General features: G+C 36.0%; 1 protein-coding gene across 1 annotated transcript in view; it reads left to right on the forward strand.

The window, feature by feature from the left end:
* Positions 1 to 297: 297 nt before the first annotated feature.
* Positions 298 to 19434, forward strand: part of lrsam1 (leucine rich repeat and sterile alpha motif containing 1) — a 38882-nt gene continuing 19745 nt past the window's right edge. Inside the window, exons 1-11 of the mRNA XM_058057191.2 lie at positions 298 to 537; positions 2571 to 2738; positions 6656 to 6712; positions 8454 to 8498; positions 8593 to 8670; positions 10856 to 10924; positions 10998 to 11082; positions 11162 to 11283; positions 11369 to 11459; positions 13822 to 13931; positions 14020 to 14049. Of these exons, the coding sequence (XP_057913174.2) occupies positions 2667 to 2738; positions 6656 to 6712; positions 8454 to 8498; positions 8593 to 8670; positions 10856 to 10924; positions 10998 to 11082; positions 11162 to 11283; positions 11369 to 11459; positions 13822 to 13931; positions 14020 to 14049 (759 nt within the window). The 5' untranslated portion in view covers positions 298 to 537; positions 2571 to 2666. The remainder of the gene's footprint in view (positions 538 to 2570; positions 2739 to 6655; positions 6713 to 8453; positions 8499 to 8592; positions 8671 to 10855; positions 10925 to 10997; positions 11083 to 11161; positions 11284 to 11368; positions 11460 to 13821; positions 13932 to 14019; positions 14050 to 19434) is intronic.

Raw genomic sequence — 19434 nt, forward strand, 5'->3', positions numbered from 1 at the left:
AATAGCATTGCACTGCCAAAAGAATCAGCTATTTTTGTTGTCGAAATATTTTTAGCTGTGAAGAAGAAACTGGTGTAATTTTTTATTTTCCATTTTTTATGTACGCGTTACTTAACAAAATAAAGTTGGCCTTACATCCTTTAATATTCATCTATGTGGCCCTCGCTGGAGAAACATTTGGACACCACTGCTATCAAGTCATTCAGATGAGTAGTGTGCCTGTATATACACATTCTGACCAACAGGGGGCAGCAAACTACTATAAAGTGCAGTAAAAGACAAAGCGAAGAAGTCGACTGTCTGCCTGTGTTGACAGTAACGCTCTCCGTGTTTAAGGACTCATTTTATTGAAACGAATCACTTTGTGTTTATTTTCCATGCGTTTTTTTGTAATTTAGGCGAGTAATGTTGACGAAATTGTCAGCAGATAACCAGACTTTGTCTACTGTGTCGTTCAAACGATCGAGTTAGAAGTGTTTTAACCAACAGAGGAATCGGTACTTTTTAAAATCAAGAAACCAGGAATCCATCAAGAATGTGAGTTTGACAACTAACCTTTTATTATTAATGTCCCGCCGTAGACGGCTTGTGCTTATAGCTTGTTGTTATTAGCTAGTTATTAGATAACTAACAATGCCATGCCGACGTATAAATAGCATCTGTGTTAGATAAGATTAGACCGATATGCGTACAACTTAACATGTTTGGTGTAAAAAAGATGAAAAGACATCATATTACCGACACAGTCACCTAATAGGGATGACTAAGTTATTTATTTGACCTAACGGGAAGCCCCGCCCACCCGGAAATACAAAACACTTCAGCATCTGTGTATGAATAAAAAAACATGTTCCAATTTATTTTTTGCCGCACATTTTATGAGCGTTTACAAGTTAGTTTAATGCATTGTTTACGCTATGTAACTCCAAATAAAGCATACAGTAATACAATACGTTCATCATATGTGCTATAGACACGCCCGTCTTGGAGGGAAGGAAGGGAACGATGAGACAGTATTTCAATAGTTTTCCCTCAGATCAGTTATTTTTTTTAATCTACTCTGGTATTTTTTTTTAATCGTACCCCCGACCACATGTACAAAATATATATGTAACTTCTTAACATATTGACATTTTAGAATGTTTACAAAATTAAACATAGATTTTTGGAGGGACAAGTATGGACACGTGTGTTAAATTAAACCCGTCACGGCTTGTGGTTAAGGAAAACTTATGCAATTCCACTTCCGTTATTAATGTCAGATATTTTTTATTACGCCCTTATTTTGTTGACACAATTAGATGATTAGTATGGCGCGTACAGCACTTTTATTTTGAAGGCCGGACTAAATAAACAGGTCTCTCTTCCTTATTTCAATCAGAACTGTGGTAGGCCTGACAGTAATTGCCTACAAATGATTGCCAAAAAATTATATTATTCTCAACATTATTGCATAATTTCAATATATTATACAATGGAACCTTGGTTAGAGTCCGCCCTGGTTAGGGTGTTTCATGTGTTTCAGTCATGTCCTCAATGAAGATAAAAGGAACCTTGAATGTTCATTTTTTTATCCCTTTCATTGATAATTTTTATGCATTTAGAATTTAGTTTTATGCATTTATACCAGGGGTCTCAAACTGAATTTACTTGGGGGCCACTGGAGCTAGGGTCTGGGTGAGACTGGGCCGCATCAGGTTTTCAAAAAAAACCCAACAAAAAAACGCATTTATTAAAAACAGAAAAATTAATCAACTTTAAGTAAACTAAAAAATAATAATAAAAATAAATTTAGATAAACTTTGCTTTGGTTCCACTTTTCTACAAGAAAAGCACTGATAAAACATTCCACTGTTCTCAAATATCTTAATTTTTATTTTTCTGCACAAAATAAGATGAAAAATAAATAAATCAAGAATAAAGAAAATCAATCAATCAGTAATAAATCAATAGAATAATAATAATAAAAACTTAAGAAACCACATATAGTTGGTGGGTAGACAAATGATTTTTTTCAGATTAAAATGAACAAAGCATTATTAGAGCCCTGTAGACATGACAAAACACGACTATAGTCACATTTATACTCTTTTTATTTACAACATATTGCGCAACTGCAGGGTCTTGAGACACATGCTAACTCGCAAACTAGAGAGCTAGCCACCTAAACGGTAGCCTTCAAGTTATTTCCTTTAAACTTAAATAGCCAAAAACTTACCACTTCCACACGGATAGGGAGGATAACTATTAACAGTTATTGAACCTTTAACATGAACATTAATCAAACGTAATAATTTTTTCTGGGTACATGATACCATACAGCATCCATATCAAACTTGCGCGGGCCGCACTAACATTAAACTTTCATATCAAGGCGGGGGCCTCAAACTAGTGCCCTGCGGGCCACATATGGCCCACGGGCCGCATGTTTGAGACCCCTGATTTATACTATTTCTTATAGGAAAAGTTGATTGGTTTAGAGTACATTTTGGTTAGTGTTTGACCTTCTGGAAGGTTCCACTGTATGTGCATACGATATGATACAGGACGATGCCTTGTGTGTTTTCCAGCGTGTCCATCGGCCTTCCAAGTGGTTCTTGTTGAAGCGGACTGACTGAAGTGAAACCTAGAAGGTGCGACTGTGAGCAGCGCAGACAGGACAGAAAATGCCTCTGTTCTTCAGAAAGAAGAGACCTAGCGATGACTCCCAGAAGCGACTTGAGTATCAGCTGTGTCGGGTATGATGCGTTGTCATTAGTTTGTACAGTAAAGTCTCGTTATATCGATATCGGTTATAACGAATTACTGCTTATTACGATACTATTTTCATTTCCCGGCAAATTTCTAGTCTTTTATGATATAATTAGTTCCGTTAGTACGATACCCGGTTATTATGATAATGCGGTTACTACGATGCCCTTTTCATCTCCCGCCAGCCAATTTGTTCTGCTTATATCGATACAAAAGCAGCTTAAATCAATCTTTGCTTAAGGATTTCAATACCAAAAAAGAACACGGCGAACGGCTGCTTCCAGTCAACTTTATTTTTCACACTTCCACCACCAGAGCGCAGCACACACACACCGATTCCCGCACTTCCTGGTTCACAGGTCATGCTCAACCCGCCCCACATAGCTGGCCAAACACATGCCTGCAACAGAAGAACCAACTGACATAGCATACACACCTATTCCAACGAAGACACAAGCGTACAAATACATGTATTTAATTGTGTTGTATTCAGATATCTTTTTATCGCTTGCAATAATCACTGTTTTTCATATGTACATGCTGGCGTTCGTGGTTTCTCTTGTGTATATAGATTCTATACAGGCATGTGTTTGGCCAGCTACGTATGTGGGGCGGGTTGAGCATGACCTGTGAACCAGGAAGTGCGGGAATTGGTGTGTGTGCTGTGCTCTGGTGGTGGAAGTGTGAAAAATAAAGTTGACTGGAAGCAGCCGTTCGCCGTGTTCTTTTTTGCTTAAGGATTTAAGGATTTGCTTAAAGAGTGCATTATTGCCCACTTTTAATGCAGTTCGGCGCAGGATCGGATATATGGATAGTCCGGTTATATCGGTATTTTTTCCGACTCCCGAGAATATCGATATAACGAGACTTTACTGTATTAATTAGCGCATGTGTTGGTCATTTTTTCCTGCGTCCGCAACAAAATAGAGAACTTACAAGCATATTCAAGAGTCAAATTGCATGTTGAATACTATAAATTTGTACATGTTAGTAGGTCTGCATTGAAATGAACCCCCACCCCCTTCCCCACACACACACTATTTGAAACTAACTAGTTTGGCAAGACAATCAATGCCTCTGTAACCTGTTTGGCAATGAGACAATATAATGAAATGTACACTATGCTCCAAATGGATGTGGATATACACTTCAAACACACCTGCTTGTTTGATTTCACATCCATCGTGGTGCTGTATAGAGGCGAAATCATAAACCGAGGGTGTCCAAAATGTTTCCACTAATGGCCGCTGAACACTGAAAAATGAAAGGATGCAGGGATAAGTTTTCTGTTTTTTATTTTTTAAACCCATCCACTCTCGCTATGCATTCATTGGACTCGCTGTTTCAGAGATTTTTTCTTTGCAACTTTAGTGCTTTTTTTTCATAGTGTATGAACGCTGTTACAGGCCTTCATCACAAGGTGGCTGCACCGCCCATTGCCTTTGTCCTGATTGGCTGATTGGGCATTTTCAACCAATCTCCTTGGCCGTCTTCTTTGTGTGTTTTTTTCTCCTGACAAAACCCACAATGTCGACAAAATGTTCTGCACCCAAAATCCAGAGGAAGATGCTAAAGTAGATATTGTGGCTGTAGGTCGTAATTACGGAATAAATTAATCTTTGGTTTGTGGAGAAGGGCAAGGTAAATGGTAATGGTAATGGTGTAATTTCATTTGAACATGCATCAGATTACAATTGAGTGCATCCCATAATCAGTTCCCAGTTCCACATGTCCAAAAGGAGTAGGAAGAAGCAAAGCTTATTAAATCCTACCCCTCCATCTGGTACTTTTACAATCAGTAACTGTTACATTTGTTCACTTCCTGCTTTCCATAATGCAGTTGAAGGTTTTTTTTTAAATAATGTACCTCGTATTGAAGTACAAGGTGATATGACCATTATGCAGCATTATGAATTATCCTTACTGACCTTTTTTGCAGTACATTTAGCGAGTGAAGATTGCTTTTATAGTTATTAGGCCATATTTCCACACAATAAGTAAGATATGGTAGAACCAGAGAGCAATAAAGAGTGTGGAGTGATTTCTGATTGAGAACAAATTTTGCTTTGTTATACTGAAAATATTTCAATACTGAAATATTTCTGGCCACCTTATGTTGTATATTTGTAATATGAGGTTTCCAGCTCATATTTTCATCTATTGTGATCCCCAGAAATGTATTTTCCTTCACCCTTTCAATGTCCACACCGTCTATTTGTATTTGCTGGTGTGTCCTTTATGATTTTAGTTTTATTTAGGTTCAAGGACAATCTATTATCATCAAAGCATCTTTTTAGTGTGACCATTTCTTCTCTGACCTTTCTAATGATTTCGTCTGTACTCCCTCCAGATCAAAAAGCAGTGGTATCATCCGCAAATAATACCAGCTTTAAGTCTTTCGTAACTTTGGAGATATCATTGATGTACAAGTTAAAAGTTGAATATATGACGAAAGGAGAAATATGTTTTAACAACTATACAAAAACACTACAGTGCAGCGGAACGGCTCCAGGATGAACAACCGCGGTCAGAGGAGTTAAATACGTGTGAGTCACTTCATAATTTGTTATGTCCAAGCTTGTAGGTTGATCGTTAAAATTCAAACGGAGGTTGAACTTCTCTGACAGTGTTTAAACAAGAGAGAATTGTGAGGAAATGCTAATGCCTGTCTGATAAAAGTGTGTAAAGTGTATTTTATGGGGTTTTACAGCCTTAAAACGTGTATAATAATTGTAAAAAAAATGAAGTTGGCTACTTTGTGGATCCCACTTATTGGGGGCTACTTTGGGATAAACCATAGTAATCCCTCGCCACTTGCACATTGCATTTTGCGGCTTCACTCTTACCCCTTTTTTTAAAAACATATTAATAAATTATGTTGTTTTGTGGTTAAATATACAACATAAAATATATGAGTCATATTCATGTTAAGAAAGCATATTTAAGCAAGTTTTATGTATTTTATTGCGTGAATTAACCTTTTCTTCCACAACTTAATTTTCCAAAAATTTCAACTTTATGTTTTTTTTGTTTTGTTTCTCATAATATTACAAGTTTTAAAATGCCATTCAAAAATATATATGTTTTAACTCTGTGCCACTAAAATGACATAATTTTCCCCATAGTTTATAATAGTTTAGAGTATATAATACTGTACATATATAATAGTTTATGGAAAATTGCAACTTATTTTGTTGTTGTTTTTCTCTTACTATGTTTGACTTTATTGTCATGAAATTACAGCCATTTTTTCCCTTTCTGCTGTTTTTTTTTCTTCTTGTAATTTAATTGTGACTTTATTCGCATAATATTATACCTTTTATGCAACAGAATGTTTTATTATTACCTTTATTTTATTTTTTGTCATAATATTATGACATGTAAAATAACATATTTTTGCTTTAATATATAAAATTTATGCTAATAAAATTACATTTTTCCTCAGAATATTTTGACTTTATATTTTGTAAAAAATTATGCAGATTTTAAAATTTTTGTTGGTGGTTTTCTTTTAATTAAATAATATTTATAGAATGTGTTGCCGGTCTATTAAAAAAAAAAACAGTTGCGGACTGCACTTTGGACACCCCTGCTGTACACTCATTCACTTTCAATCACTTATGCAGTTAAGAGTCATGTTTTTTTTCTTACCAACGCTTTTTTAGACACTGATTTTATGAAAACGCCATATTTTTAAACATCACATTTTAATACATCATTTTTTAAAATTAAATTCCATTTTAAAAAATACATTCACAAAATTCAGTGTCTAAAAAAGCTTTTGTAATAAAGGAACAAATGACCTTCATAGTCTGTTGTCGTGTCTTCTGTGTTGACAATGCTTCTACTGCATACATTGATAATCGAGTAATAAACGTGAAAGCTCATAACTGTCATTCTCCAGTCGAAGGAGGCGGGTGCTGATGACATCCTGGATATCTCAGCTTGTGAACTCTCAGAGGTGAGAATGTTTATTATTATTATCTCATACATCTATTTTCTATGCTGCTTGTCCTCACTAGGGGGTATGCTGGAACCTATCCCAGCTCTCCTTGGGCAAGAGGCGGGTGGTACACCCTGGACTGGTGGCCAGCCAATCACAGGGCACATATAGACAAACAAGCATTCACACTCACATTCATACCTATGGACAATTTGGAGTCGCTAATTAACCTAGCATGTTTTTGGAATGTGGGAGGAAACCGGAGTACCCGGAAAAAACCCATGCATGCACGGTGAGAACATGCAAACTCCACACAGAGATGCACAAGTGGAGACTGTGTGACCAACATGTTAACCACTTGACCACTGTGCGTTATTGAGTTTAATATTTACTGTATTTACTGTAACCTTTTTAACCTGAATTAAACATTTTCAAGCACCAAAATTGTCCAAATAAAATACAAATATAAAGCATTCAGACGATGCAGATGTGATGATATGGACTATTTTACACTGGTCACTAGGTGTCAGTAATGTTACATTGATGAGATAGTCAGCAAGTACTGTACAGAACAGGAAGTAAAAAAAGAACAACAAGGCATTCTTACAATGCTACCATGTGTGAGTCTATATCATACCTTATTTTCGCTTATGATAATGGTCATGATTTAGTTGGGAACACATAATCAGTTCCCAGTTCCACATGTCCAAAAGGAGTAGGAAGAAGCAAAGCTTATTAAATCCTACCCCTCCATCTGGTACTTTTACAGTAACTGTTACATTTGTTACACTGGTTCAAGACTCTTCATCCTTGTATTTAGCAAACATCAACTGCTTGTATTGTTTCTTGAATTGGCTCATCGTTGAGCATTGTTTGATTTCCTTACTCAATCCATTCCATAGTTTGATTCCACATACTGAAATGCTATGGCTAGCATAACGTAGTCCTAGCATAGAAGTGTTTCAAATGTACTTCTTCATGAGATCATATTTCTCCTCTCTTATAGAGAAGTATTGGATGACATTTTTAGCTAATTAGTTATTTTTAGATTAACTATAGATGAACTATATCAGCAAGTTGAAGTATTTGTGTTTTTAGAAATAAGGAGTTAGTATGTTCTCTGTAGGCGGCATTATGAATTATCCTTACTGACCTTTTTTGCAGTACATTTAGCAAGTGAAGATTGCTTTTATAGTTATTAGCCCATATTTCCACACAATAAGTAAGATATGGTAGAACCAGAGAGCAATAAAGAGTGTGGAGTGATTTCTGATTGAGAACAAATTTTGCTTTGTTCAATACTGAAATATTTCTGGCCACCTTATGTTGTATATTTGTAATATGAGGTTTCCAGCTCATATTTTCATCTATTGTGATCCCCAGAAATTTATTTTTGTTCACCCTTTCAATGTCCACACCGTCTATTTGTATTTGCTGGTGCGTTTCCTTTCTGCTGTTACCAAACAGCATGATTTTAGTTTTTAGCTTATGTCTCCAATAATGATTAATACGGGTGCAAAGGTGCCTATAGGGGTGTTATTTCATGCCAGGACGACTCTAATAATGTTGAAATCAATATTAAAAAATGTTTAAACAGATGAAAATATTTCATTTTAAAATGACCCATCTTATTAGGGTCTGATCTAGGACCAGTTAACCAGGATAAACAAGGCATTACTTGTATGGTAATCATCCACACACAGTGTGAGCCAGTATTCATGTTCATACCTTCTCATGTCTGTATTCTGTTCTTACACAGGTTCCTTTAAGTGCCTTTTCCATTTGCAAGGTTGTACAGAAGAAGGTACGAATACCACACGGAGCTGAAGAGATTATGCACAGATTGAATACCTTTTTGTAAGTACTATGATGTACAAGATGGAGTGCTCACCTTGCAGGTCCTCATCATACACAACAACAAGCTGAGGTCGCTGCTTCCCAAAGGAGGTGACATCAGCTCTCTCGTCACACTGAAGGTAAAGTTAGCTGGACACACAAAACTATGTGTTCATGGCGATGAAAGAATACATAAATACAGAAGCAAAAACTAACAAACATTGTGTAACAAATGCAGAAATGCAGGATATAGATAAGCCTGAAGGACTATACCAGGGTCTTGCAGGCTGTGGGGGGGCACTTTGGTATTATTCTTGCATTCTTTTTCTTGCAATGCAATCTGGAGGTCAGAAAACATGAACATTAAGTTTTTCTGTACCTGGTAGTGGCAGGACTTAAAGTCGCTACATTGGCTCCCCGTCCGCTTCAGGATCGATTTTAAGATTCTCTTACTGGTTTTTAAATGTCTTAACCTTCTTATTTATCTGATCTGCTTTTACCATATCAACCCCCGCGGACCCTGCGGTCCTCCGGCACTGGCCTTTTTCAATCAATCTACCAAAAACCTGGAACCCAGAACAAAAACCCACGGTGAGGCAGCATTCAGCCACTATGGCCCCCACCTGTGGAACAGCCTGCCAAATGTGTCTATTCAATAATGTTTCATTGTGGTGCACAACTTATAAATATCACTGCTTAGTACGACTACCATGTGTAAGGTAGCATGGCATGCCATGTTAACATACATTATATTATATTATATTATATATATACACTATTTTTTACACATTCCTCCAAATACAATGCATCAGTACTATTATCTGATGAATTATCAGCATATATTGATATATGATATCATTATGGCAGTCTTTTCATTTTACATAGGGCAAGTTCGGGCAAGTACTTCTCACCTTAAGGATTCCTAATGGGCAAGTAATTTTTGTTTTTAATGTAGAGCCCTGGATAAACGGTTACTGCTTGGCCTTCTTACTCCCCCACACGACCAAGTGACATTGGAAAGGCGTAGGGCTTCAGCAAGTTTGTCGGCTAGTCCAGCTGCATACTGGCCCATGTTCACAAAACAGTCCAGTGTGAAATGGCGTTGACAGATTTAAATGAGTTTTTATTTTTTTGGAATCAGAAACTCCAACTACTTGTACCTGATGTCGCCATCTTTAAGAAATGTAAACAAATGTGGCTTTCCTGCATTGCAAGCGACAGAAACCAAGGAGCAGAGCTTATCAGACTTACAGCCACGCCCATAAGTCTGTCCCTCTGTGACATCACAAGGGGCCAGTTTTACCACGCCTTTTGAAACCGGGTGTTTTGAGCCATCCCAAACTTCTTTTAGGGCTCACTTCCAAATGAGCAAACCTCATTATCTGAAACGTTGGCATCATTTAATACAGGGGTCTCAAACTCAATTTACTTGGGGGCCACTGGAGCTAGGGTCTGGGTGAGACTCATCAGGTTTTCCAAAAAAAAAAAAAAACGCATTTATTAGAAACAGAAAAATATGCAAACTTTTTCTTTGGTTCCGATTTTCTACAATAAAAGCTCTGATAAAACATTCCACTGTTCTCAAATATCTTATTTTTTATTTTTCTGCACAAAATAAGATGAAAAATAAACAAATCAAGAATAAAGAAAATCAATCAGTAATAAATAAATATAATAATAATAATAAAAACTTAACAAACCACATATAGTTGGTGGGTAGACAAATGATTTTTTTCAGATTAAAATGAACAAAGCATTATTAGAGCCCTGTAGACATGACAAAACACGACTATAGTCACATTTATACTCTTTTTATTTACAACATATTGCGCAACTGCAGGGTCTTGAGACACATGCTAACTCGCAAACTAGAGAGCTAGCGACCTAAACGGTAGCCTTCAAGTTATTTCCTTTAAACTTAAATAGCCAAAAACTTACCACTTCCACACGGATAGGGAGGATAACTATTAACAGTTATTTAACCTTTAACATGAACATTAATCAAACGTAATAATTTTTTTTGGGTACATGATACCATACAGCATCCATATCAAACTTCCGCGGGCCGCACTAACATTAAACTTTCATATCAAGGCGGGGCCTCAAACTAGTGTCCTGCGGGCCACATTTGGCCCGCGGGCCGCGTGTTTGAGACCCCTGATTTAATACAACATTCTAACTACATTTACAGGTCAGAAAAATGGAAAAAGCACAATATGTGCCCTTGAAGAAGAAAGTTGAAATATTTGGAAAATGAACAAAAAAGAACATGTGTTGAGTTTCCAATAGCATGCAAACGTGTTCCTTCTCTTGGTTCCTCTCAAGGTTTTGGATTTGCATGAAAATCGGCTTAGTTCACTCCCAGAAGACATCGGGAAACTGGCCTCACTGCAGGTAGGAAGTCGGCAACAATTGCGGAATTTGATGTGTTTTTGTCTTTACTTGTTTTTAACTCCTGTCTATTCAGGTTTTAAATGTGGAGAAGAATCGTTTAAAGGTCCTTCCAGACTCCATCGGGGACCTGAGGCTCCTACAGACACTCAACGTGAAAGGTCCAGTGCTTACTGAGCGATCGATTGAATATTTTTATGTGTGTCTGACTTGTTTGGTTATTTCCCCACCACCCTTTAGGCAACTGTCTCAGTGAGCTTCCATCGTCGGTGAGCTCTCTGTGCAGCTTGCGTACCCTGGATGTGAGTGACAACCTCATCATCCAGCTTCCCAAAACCTTTGCTTATGTACGCACGCTGGAGGTATGTGCTTAAACTTCAACGTTAAAGTAGCACTACCGCTAAATAACTGCCTGATCCATCTCTGTATGTACTGTCTGTGTGACAGAGCTTCACATTAGATGCAGCCACAATGACCTACCCCCCTGCATCTGTGTGTATGGAAGGTACAGAGAGCATCCAGAACTTCTTGTGTGCTGGTGAGGATTTACTTCATATCCATAAAATATCCTTCATATCTTAGCATTTTCTGGGGCTGGTTGCAGGATGAAGACTTAGTGGTGGGCAAACCCGTTTATTTCAGTGAACAAGATCATTCCGGTTCATTCAGTAAAAAGATCCGTTCATTTCGGTCAGTTGGTCGTTAGCTGTGCATAGACCCGGTCAGCCATGTCGAGTCAGTCCGTTCATTCCAACTCAGCTGTCAGTCATGAATGAAAGGCAGATGATCAATCTCGGTCAATCTCTCGGCCTTTCAGTGAGCTAACCCCACCCACTCACAGAGCGAGGTGCGATGATTGGATAAGACAGGAAAGCACGCCGATAGTCCCGCCCTGCAAAAGGAAACGGTGAACTGACTCTCCAGCCAATCAAAAAACAGCATTTGCAACCGAACGGGTATTTTAGGGGCGGTGATCTCGTTCATTCTGTTCATTAAAAAGAAGTACCGTAAATTCCGGACTATAAGCCGCTACTTTTTTCCCAAACTTTTAACCCTGCGGCTTATTCAGTGATGCGGCCAATTTATGTAAAAAATGTAAGATTAAGACCGGTGGAATATATGCGTCCAGGAAGACTGCAACTTCTTGTCTTGTGCATAAATAATATTTATACATACCCTTAAAAAACCCTCATCATGGAAAATGCAAAAAGAAAGGCATATGACGCAGCTTTCAAGCTAAAAGCAATCGATCTGTCTGATAAAGAAGGAAACAGAGCTGCTGCACGTAAACTTGGCATAAACGAATCGATGGTGAGACGCTACCGTTTTACTGCCGCATCACAGGCACCGTTTGTGAAGAAAGTTATATTATTATTATTACTGTTAAGTTATATTATTAAAACTTTGAAAACTCTCTCAGTGTACCGTCTTTCTTTGTAAATATGTTTACATATTTTAATGTGGGCTTATGCGGCTTGTGTATGTACAAAATCGTTTTTCCTTTAAAAATGTAATGGGTGAGGCTTATAATCAGGTGCGCTCTATAGTCCGGAAATTACGGTAGTTCTTTTGACCCGTTCGTTCATGACCGACACACCACTAATGAAGACCCATGGCTTAGATGAAGTTCATATGCTGTAATTACAGTATATGAGAAGCAAAGAAAACAACCCTTAAAGTTGTAACTTGTGAAAAAATTATGCTTTGAGAATAAAGTCAAAATATTAAGGGAATAAAGTCATAATTACAAGAAAAAATAGTTATGAAATTGTTGCTAAAAAAAAAGAGCAATACAAAAAGTCAAAAAAAGTCAAATTCCAATGGAATTAAAGTCATTATTATGAGAACAAAATAGTTCATTCATTTTCTACCGCTTTTTCCTCACGAGGGTTGCGGGGGGTGCTGGAGCCTATCCCAGCTGTCTTCGGGCGAGAGGCGGGGTACACCCTGGACTGGTGGCCAGCCAATCATAGGGCACATATAGACAAACAACCATTCACACTCACATTCATACCTATGGACAATTTGGAGTCGCTAATTAACCTAGCATGTTTTTGGAATGTGGGAGGAAACCGGAGTACCCGGAGAAAACCCACACATGCACGGAGAGAACATGCAAACTCCACACAGAGATGGCCGAGGGTGGGAATTGAACCCTGGTCTCCTAGCTGTGAGGTCTGTGCGCTAACCACTCGATCGCCGTGCTGCCCCTTCTTATTTATTTTTTTTTATTATTATTATTATTATTATTATTATTATTATTATTATTATTATTATTATTATTATTATTATTAATAACAATAATAATAATACATTTATAATACAGATACCTTTAATTAATAATAATTTATTCCAAAATGTATTTATTCAACAACTTATAATAAAAAAATGATATATTAAAATAAATAAATATATTACAATATATTACAAAATAGTTGTGATATTTAAAAAATAACAACAGCAGAAATTGAAAAAAAATAGTCAAAATATTCCAAGAAAATAAATCATATTCTCACTAAAATGGTTGCAATTTTGTGAGGATAAAACTCATAATATGATGAGGAAAATTGATGTCATTTTAGTTTCACAGACTCGAAATATTAAACAAAAAGGATGTTATTAAAAAGTTATGAGAAACAGACAAAACAAACTCCAGTTTCTGTGAGACATTTTAGAGGCACGTTCTGAAGGGTGCAAAACTTCAATCAATCAATCTCACAAAGACAGGAAGTCCCACCCACGGCAGAGTTGCTTGTTCTGAATGCTGCAGTGCTGATCGGCGGTTTTTCACTGATATCGGCTGATACCAATCGGTGCCCGATAGATCATAGCACGCCGATTTTTCACCTCTATCAGTGCTTCTCAATTATTTTCTGTCATGTCATTTTTTTTCCCCCTAGAGCTTGGAGAGGAGTATTGTCCTCCATCCCAGTATCTCCTGCCAGTGCTGGAAAATGATGGCGGGAGATCAAACTCAGACTGTGTGGACAGCTTGGATGAGTCCTGGCAGGTAGATGACACGCACATACACAACGTTATACTATAGAACATCTTTTATATGTGATTCTTACTAGAGCGTGTCTCACTTTACTTTGCAGAATAAATTCAGTGACTATGAAAAGAGAAAGGTATGTCTTCACACTTTACACCACTTCGCACCACTACGTTTGATTCCGTGCATGATGCTGTAGTACTGGGTAGTACCTTTCCCATACTGAAAAACCAAAGGATTCAGACAGCCATTTACACATTTTTTTTGGAATGTGCTGTGACCCAATAAAGAAAAGAGTTGCAGGCAGCTGGCCCGCAAGCCGTACTTTGGACACCCCTACATTTCTCATTTATTGCAGTAATTATTCCAGACCTGAAAGGTGATAAGCGATTTTATGCTAAATAGAATTCCTTACTTATCAATGGAATATCTTTTAGGGTTGGAGCATAGAAATCTGTGATATTATTAGAGCCCTCTAGACATGAAATAACACCCCTATAGTCACCCTTAAACTCCTATGACCCAATCTTGTAGACATAATAAAGGAGGGGTGTCCAAATCTGATACTATATATGATAAGAAGTTCTATATATTTCATGACATAACTGCATATCAGCTTTGTGATATAGGTGAAAAAAAGCATATTACTAATATGACCTTTGCTTATTTGCGCTTGGATTTTTTTTTCACTTTCCAAATATTTCAACTTTTTCTACTATATTTTCTTTTTGTAATTCTGATTTCATTCCCATAATACTCTTAATTCCCATAATACTAGAATGTTTCCCCCAACCTAATTCTTGGTAATGGTAATGGTTTAATTTCATTTGAACATGCATCAGATTACAATTGAGTGCATCCCATAATCAGTTCCCAGTTCCACATGTCCAAAAGGAGTAGGAAGAAGCAAAGCTTATTAAATCCTACCCCTCCATCTGGTACTTTTACAATCAGTAACTGTTACATTTGTTCACTTCCTGCTTTCCTAAAATAGTTTAAGTTTTTTTAATTGATTCTTATTTAAAATAAAATAGAGTAGAGTAGAGTAGAGTAGAGTAGAGTAGAGTAGAGTAGAGTAGAGTAGAGTAGAGTAGAGTAGAGTAGAGTAGAGTAGAGTAGAGTAGAGTAGAGTAGAGTAGAGTAGAGTAGAGTAGAGTAGAGTAGAGTAGAGTAGAGTAGAGTAGAGTAGAGTAGAGTAGAGTAGAGTAGAGTAGAGTAGAGTAGAGTAGAGTAGAGTAGAGTAGAGTAGAGTAGAGTAGAGTAGAGTAGAGTAGAGTAGAGTAGAGTAGAGTAGAGTAGAGTAGAGTAGAGTAGAGTAGAGTAGAGTAGAGTAGAGTTGAGTTGAGTTGAGTTGAGTTGAGTTGAGTTGCGTTGCGTTGCGTTGCGTTGCGTTGCGTTGCGTTGCGTTGCGTTGCGTTGCGTTGCGTTGCGTTGCGTTGCGTTAAATTAAATTAAATTAAATTGTCTCACATTTAATTGTATTTAATTTAATTGTATTTAATTTAATTTAATTTAATTTGTTGTCCCGTACCGAAGTAGGAGGTGATATGAGCATCCAATGCCATAATGTGTACCATAGTAAGTGTCAATATAGTGATATATATAGCACATCATGACTGGTTCAAGACTCTTCATCCTTGTATTTAGCAAACATCAACTGCTTGTATTGTTTCTTGAATTGGCTCATCGTTGTGCATTGTTTGATTTCCTTACTCAATCCATTCCATAGTTTGATTCCACATACTGAAATGCTATGGCTAGCATAACGTAGTCCTAGCATAGAAGTGTTTCAAATGTACTTCTTCCCTGAGATCATATTTCTCCTCTCTTGTAGAGAAGTATTGGATGACATTTTTAGATAATTGTTTATTTTTAGCCTTATGCATTATTTTAGCTGTTTGAAGATGAACTATATCAGCAAGTTAAAGTATTTATGATTTTAGAAATAAGGAGTTAGTATGTTCTCTGTAGGCGGCATTTTTTTTTTTTTTTTTTTTTTTTTTTTAGTTTAGTTTATTCAGTCATAACAACACCAAATATTGTACACAATATTGACATCAATAACATAATCACAAAATCAGAATTCATGTGTTGAATAATAATGACTGAAAAGGCATAGGCAGAAGCAAACTGCTTATAAAAGCCTATCCTATAATTTCAGCTTTTTAGGCTACCAACCTCCAGAAAAGCAAAGAAACAACAACAGAAAATTAATCACACTTATAAACTTCAAAAATAGCTTTACAAACCATTTTCTTAAAAACCAAAAAAGAATGACATGTTTTTAAATTTATGTTGGCATCATTCCAGAATTTAACTCCAGTGATGGAGACGCATCTCCTTTTCATACCTTTTTTAGCTTTTTGTACAGTAAATTTACAAACACCTCTGAGATTATAGGGACTCTCCTGAAATGAAAAGAACTTCTGTATTGAGTCAGGGAGCGTTTTTGATTTTGCTCTGAACATAATTTGCATTATTCTATAATAAAACAAATCGTAAAATTTCATGACATGAGAATTTAGAAAAAGTGGCTCCGTGTGAGCATAATAGTCAGCCTTATTAATGATACGTATTGCTCGTTTTTGCAGTTTTATTATTGAATTTATGGTGCTTTTAAAAGTGGATCCCCACAATTCCACACAGTAAGATGTGTAGGGAACAATCAATGAATTGTAGATCAAATGCAAAGCCTTGGAATTCAATACATATCTGGATTTATAAAGGATTGCAAGTGATTTTGACATTTTCCCTTTGATATATTCAATGTGTTGTTTCCATGTTAACTTTTGATCAATGACAACCCCAAGGAATTTAGTCTCAGAAACTCTTTCAATGTCAACATTACAGATTTTCAGTTTAACATTACAATCGCTTTCATTTAGATTCCCAAAAACCATAAATTTTGTTTTCTTAATATTTAAAGATAATTTATTGACATCAAACCAAGTCTTGAGATTTTCCAGCTCCATTTCTACACAACGCAAAAGTTCCTTTAAATTCTTACCAGAGCAAAACAAATTGGTATCATCTGCAAATATTACATATCTAAAAAAACCAGTTACATTGCAGATGTCATTGATATAGAGAATGAACAATATTGGACCAATCACTGATCCTTGTGGTACACCACATGTGATCTTTCTAAGTGCTGAACTAGTGTTATTGATTTGTACACACTGGTGTCTATTACCTAAATAACTTTCCAACCAAGAATGAGCAACCCCTCGTATTCCATACATCTCTAATTTCTTCAATAACTGTCTGTGATCTATGGTATCAAAAGCCTTCTGCAGATCAATATACAGACCAATAGAACACTCACCATTTTCATTTGCATTTGATATTTCTTCTACCATTTGCATTACTGCAAATGCAGTAGTTCTACCTTCTCTGAATCCGTATTGATTTTCGCTTAATAATTTATTTTTATGAATGAAGAGATTTAATTGTTTCACAAACAATTTCTCTAAAATTTTTGAAAATTGTGGCAAAAGTGATATTGGTCTGTAATTTTCCATACAGTGTTTGTCACCATTTTTATAAATTGGGATCACTTTTGCTAACTTCATGTTGTCAGGAAAGGTCCCTTTTTGAAAAGACAGATTACAAACATAGGTCAAAGGTCTGACAATATAATCAATAACATCTTTAATAATTACTGTATCAATGGAATGGATGTCGAGTGATCTCTTATTTTTTAATTTTCTTACAATTTCAATAATGTCAGTTTCATGTACCCCACTTAGAAACATAGAACTAACACTAGTGTTGATCAAATTTTTAAACATATTTTTGTTGTCATCAGATACAGTAATCTGTTTTGCCAAAGAAGCTCCAACATCTACAAAATAGTCATTGAACTCGTCAACAATATTTTTTAAATCATTCACTCTATCATTAACTTTATTTATAAAAAAATCAGGAAGTTCTGAATTATTATTTTTATTCTGAATGATAGAATTGATTACCTTCCAAGTTTTTTGTATATTATTTTTACTGTCCTCCAACATTTTACTGTAGTATTCCTTTTTTTGAGTTCTCATAATAGTAGTTAGTTTGTTCTTATAACGCTTATATTTTTCCTCACTATCACTAGTTCTCTGCTGTAAAAACTTTTTGTACAGTTGATTTTTCTTATTGCATGCCTTTTGCAGACCTTTTGTAATCCATGGTTTACCTTCATATTGATCTTTCACCCTACACATTTTTATAGGACAATGCTTATTATATAATTTCAAGAATACAGACAAAAATGCATCATATGCTAAATCTGGATCATCGACATAAACCTCATCCCAATTACAATTCCTAAGATCCTTCTTTAAGGCTTCAGTTCTTTCTGGTGTTTTTAATCTCCTTAATTTGCAGGGAAGTTTATTTTTATCAGTCGGACATTTAGCAATTAAATTATGCACAACTACAAAAACAGGAAGGTGGTCACTGACATCACTTATGAGCAAACCACTTGTTACTTGTTGATGAGTATTTGTAAAAATATTGTCTATAAGTGTTGCACTCTCTTTAGTTATTCGACTCGGTTTATCAATTAGGGGCCAAATACCTAAACTGAACATTGTGTTGCAAAATTCTGTTGTCATTTTATGTTCATTCCATTTCATTAAATCAATATTGAAATCACCACAAACAAAAACTTGTTTCTTATCACATACCTTACCTAAAATGTCAACCATGGAATTAACAAAGGAATCAATACAAGAGCCAGGTGTCCTATATATGCAACTCACAATAATACTTTTCAGATTCGTGGAATGAATTTCAATTGTCAGACTCTCCATGATATCATCCACAACCGTACTGTCAACCACTCTACACTGAAAGTCTTTCTGTACAAAGAGAGCCACTCCACCACCCCTTTTAGTTTTGCGGTTTACACTAAAATGATTGTATCCCTCTAATATGAAATTGGAGCCCTTTTCATTTGTCAGCCAGGTTTCACTGATGGCAATGACTTGAAAACTATGTTTTAATGATTGCAAATTTTCTTTGATTTGATCAAAATTTGCATAGAGGCTTCGACTATTTAAGTGTATAATTGAAAATCCATCCAGACCGAGTTCATTAAACAGATTTTCCGTGTAATATTTGGACCCAGGGTTCCAATCTTTATAAAAATTTGCATCTGGATCAATGTCATTCTCAAAGCTAAATGATTTATGTTCATCTGGCTTCAAAAAACTTAAGTGTGACTCCTCATATATTCTATTGAGACAGGGCTCAGCTAAATAGTTTTCATTCTCATAGAAATCATCATACTCCTGTTCTAAAGGAAAATATATTTTTTTATCTGTCATATCCCAAGTGAAAAAAGCAAATATCCACAAAAAACAGCAAAACAAAATCACAAATTTTGTACAATGTACAAAATATAATACAACTGCTCTCTATAGAGCACATGATATAACTCAAAGTAAAAAGCAACAAATTCTGTTTTCATACTTCGCACTAACTCTTTATCTTGCTTCTTTGTTCTAATAAACCAAACAAACATTTTCCAATC

This window comes from Doryrhamphus excisus, linkage group LG19, assembly GCF_037039965.1.
Source record: "Doryrhamphus excisus strain RoL-2023G ecotype Guam linkage group LG19, RoL_Dexc_Guam_v1.1, whole genome shotgun sequence".
NCBI classification, from domain to species: Eukaryota; Metazoa; Chordata; class Actinopteri; order Syngnathiformes; family Syngnathidae; genus Doryrhamphus; species Doryrhamphus excisus.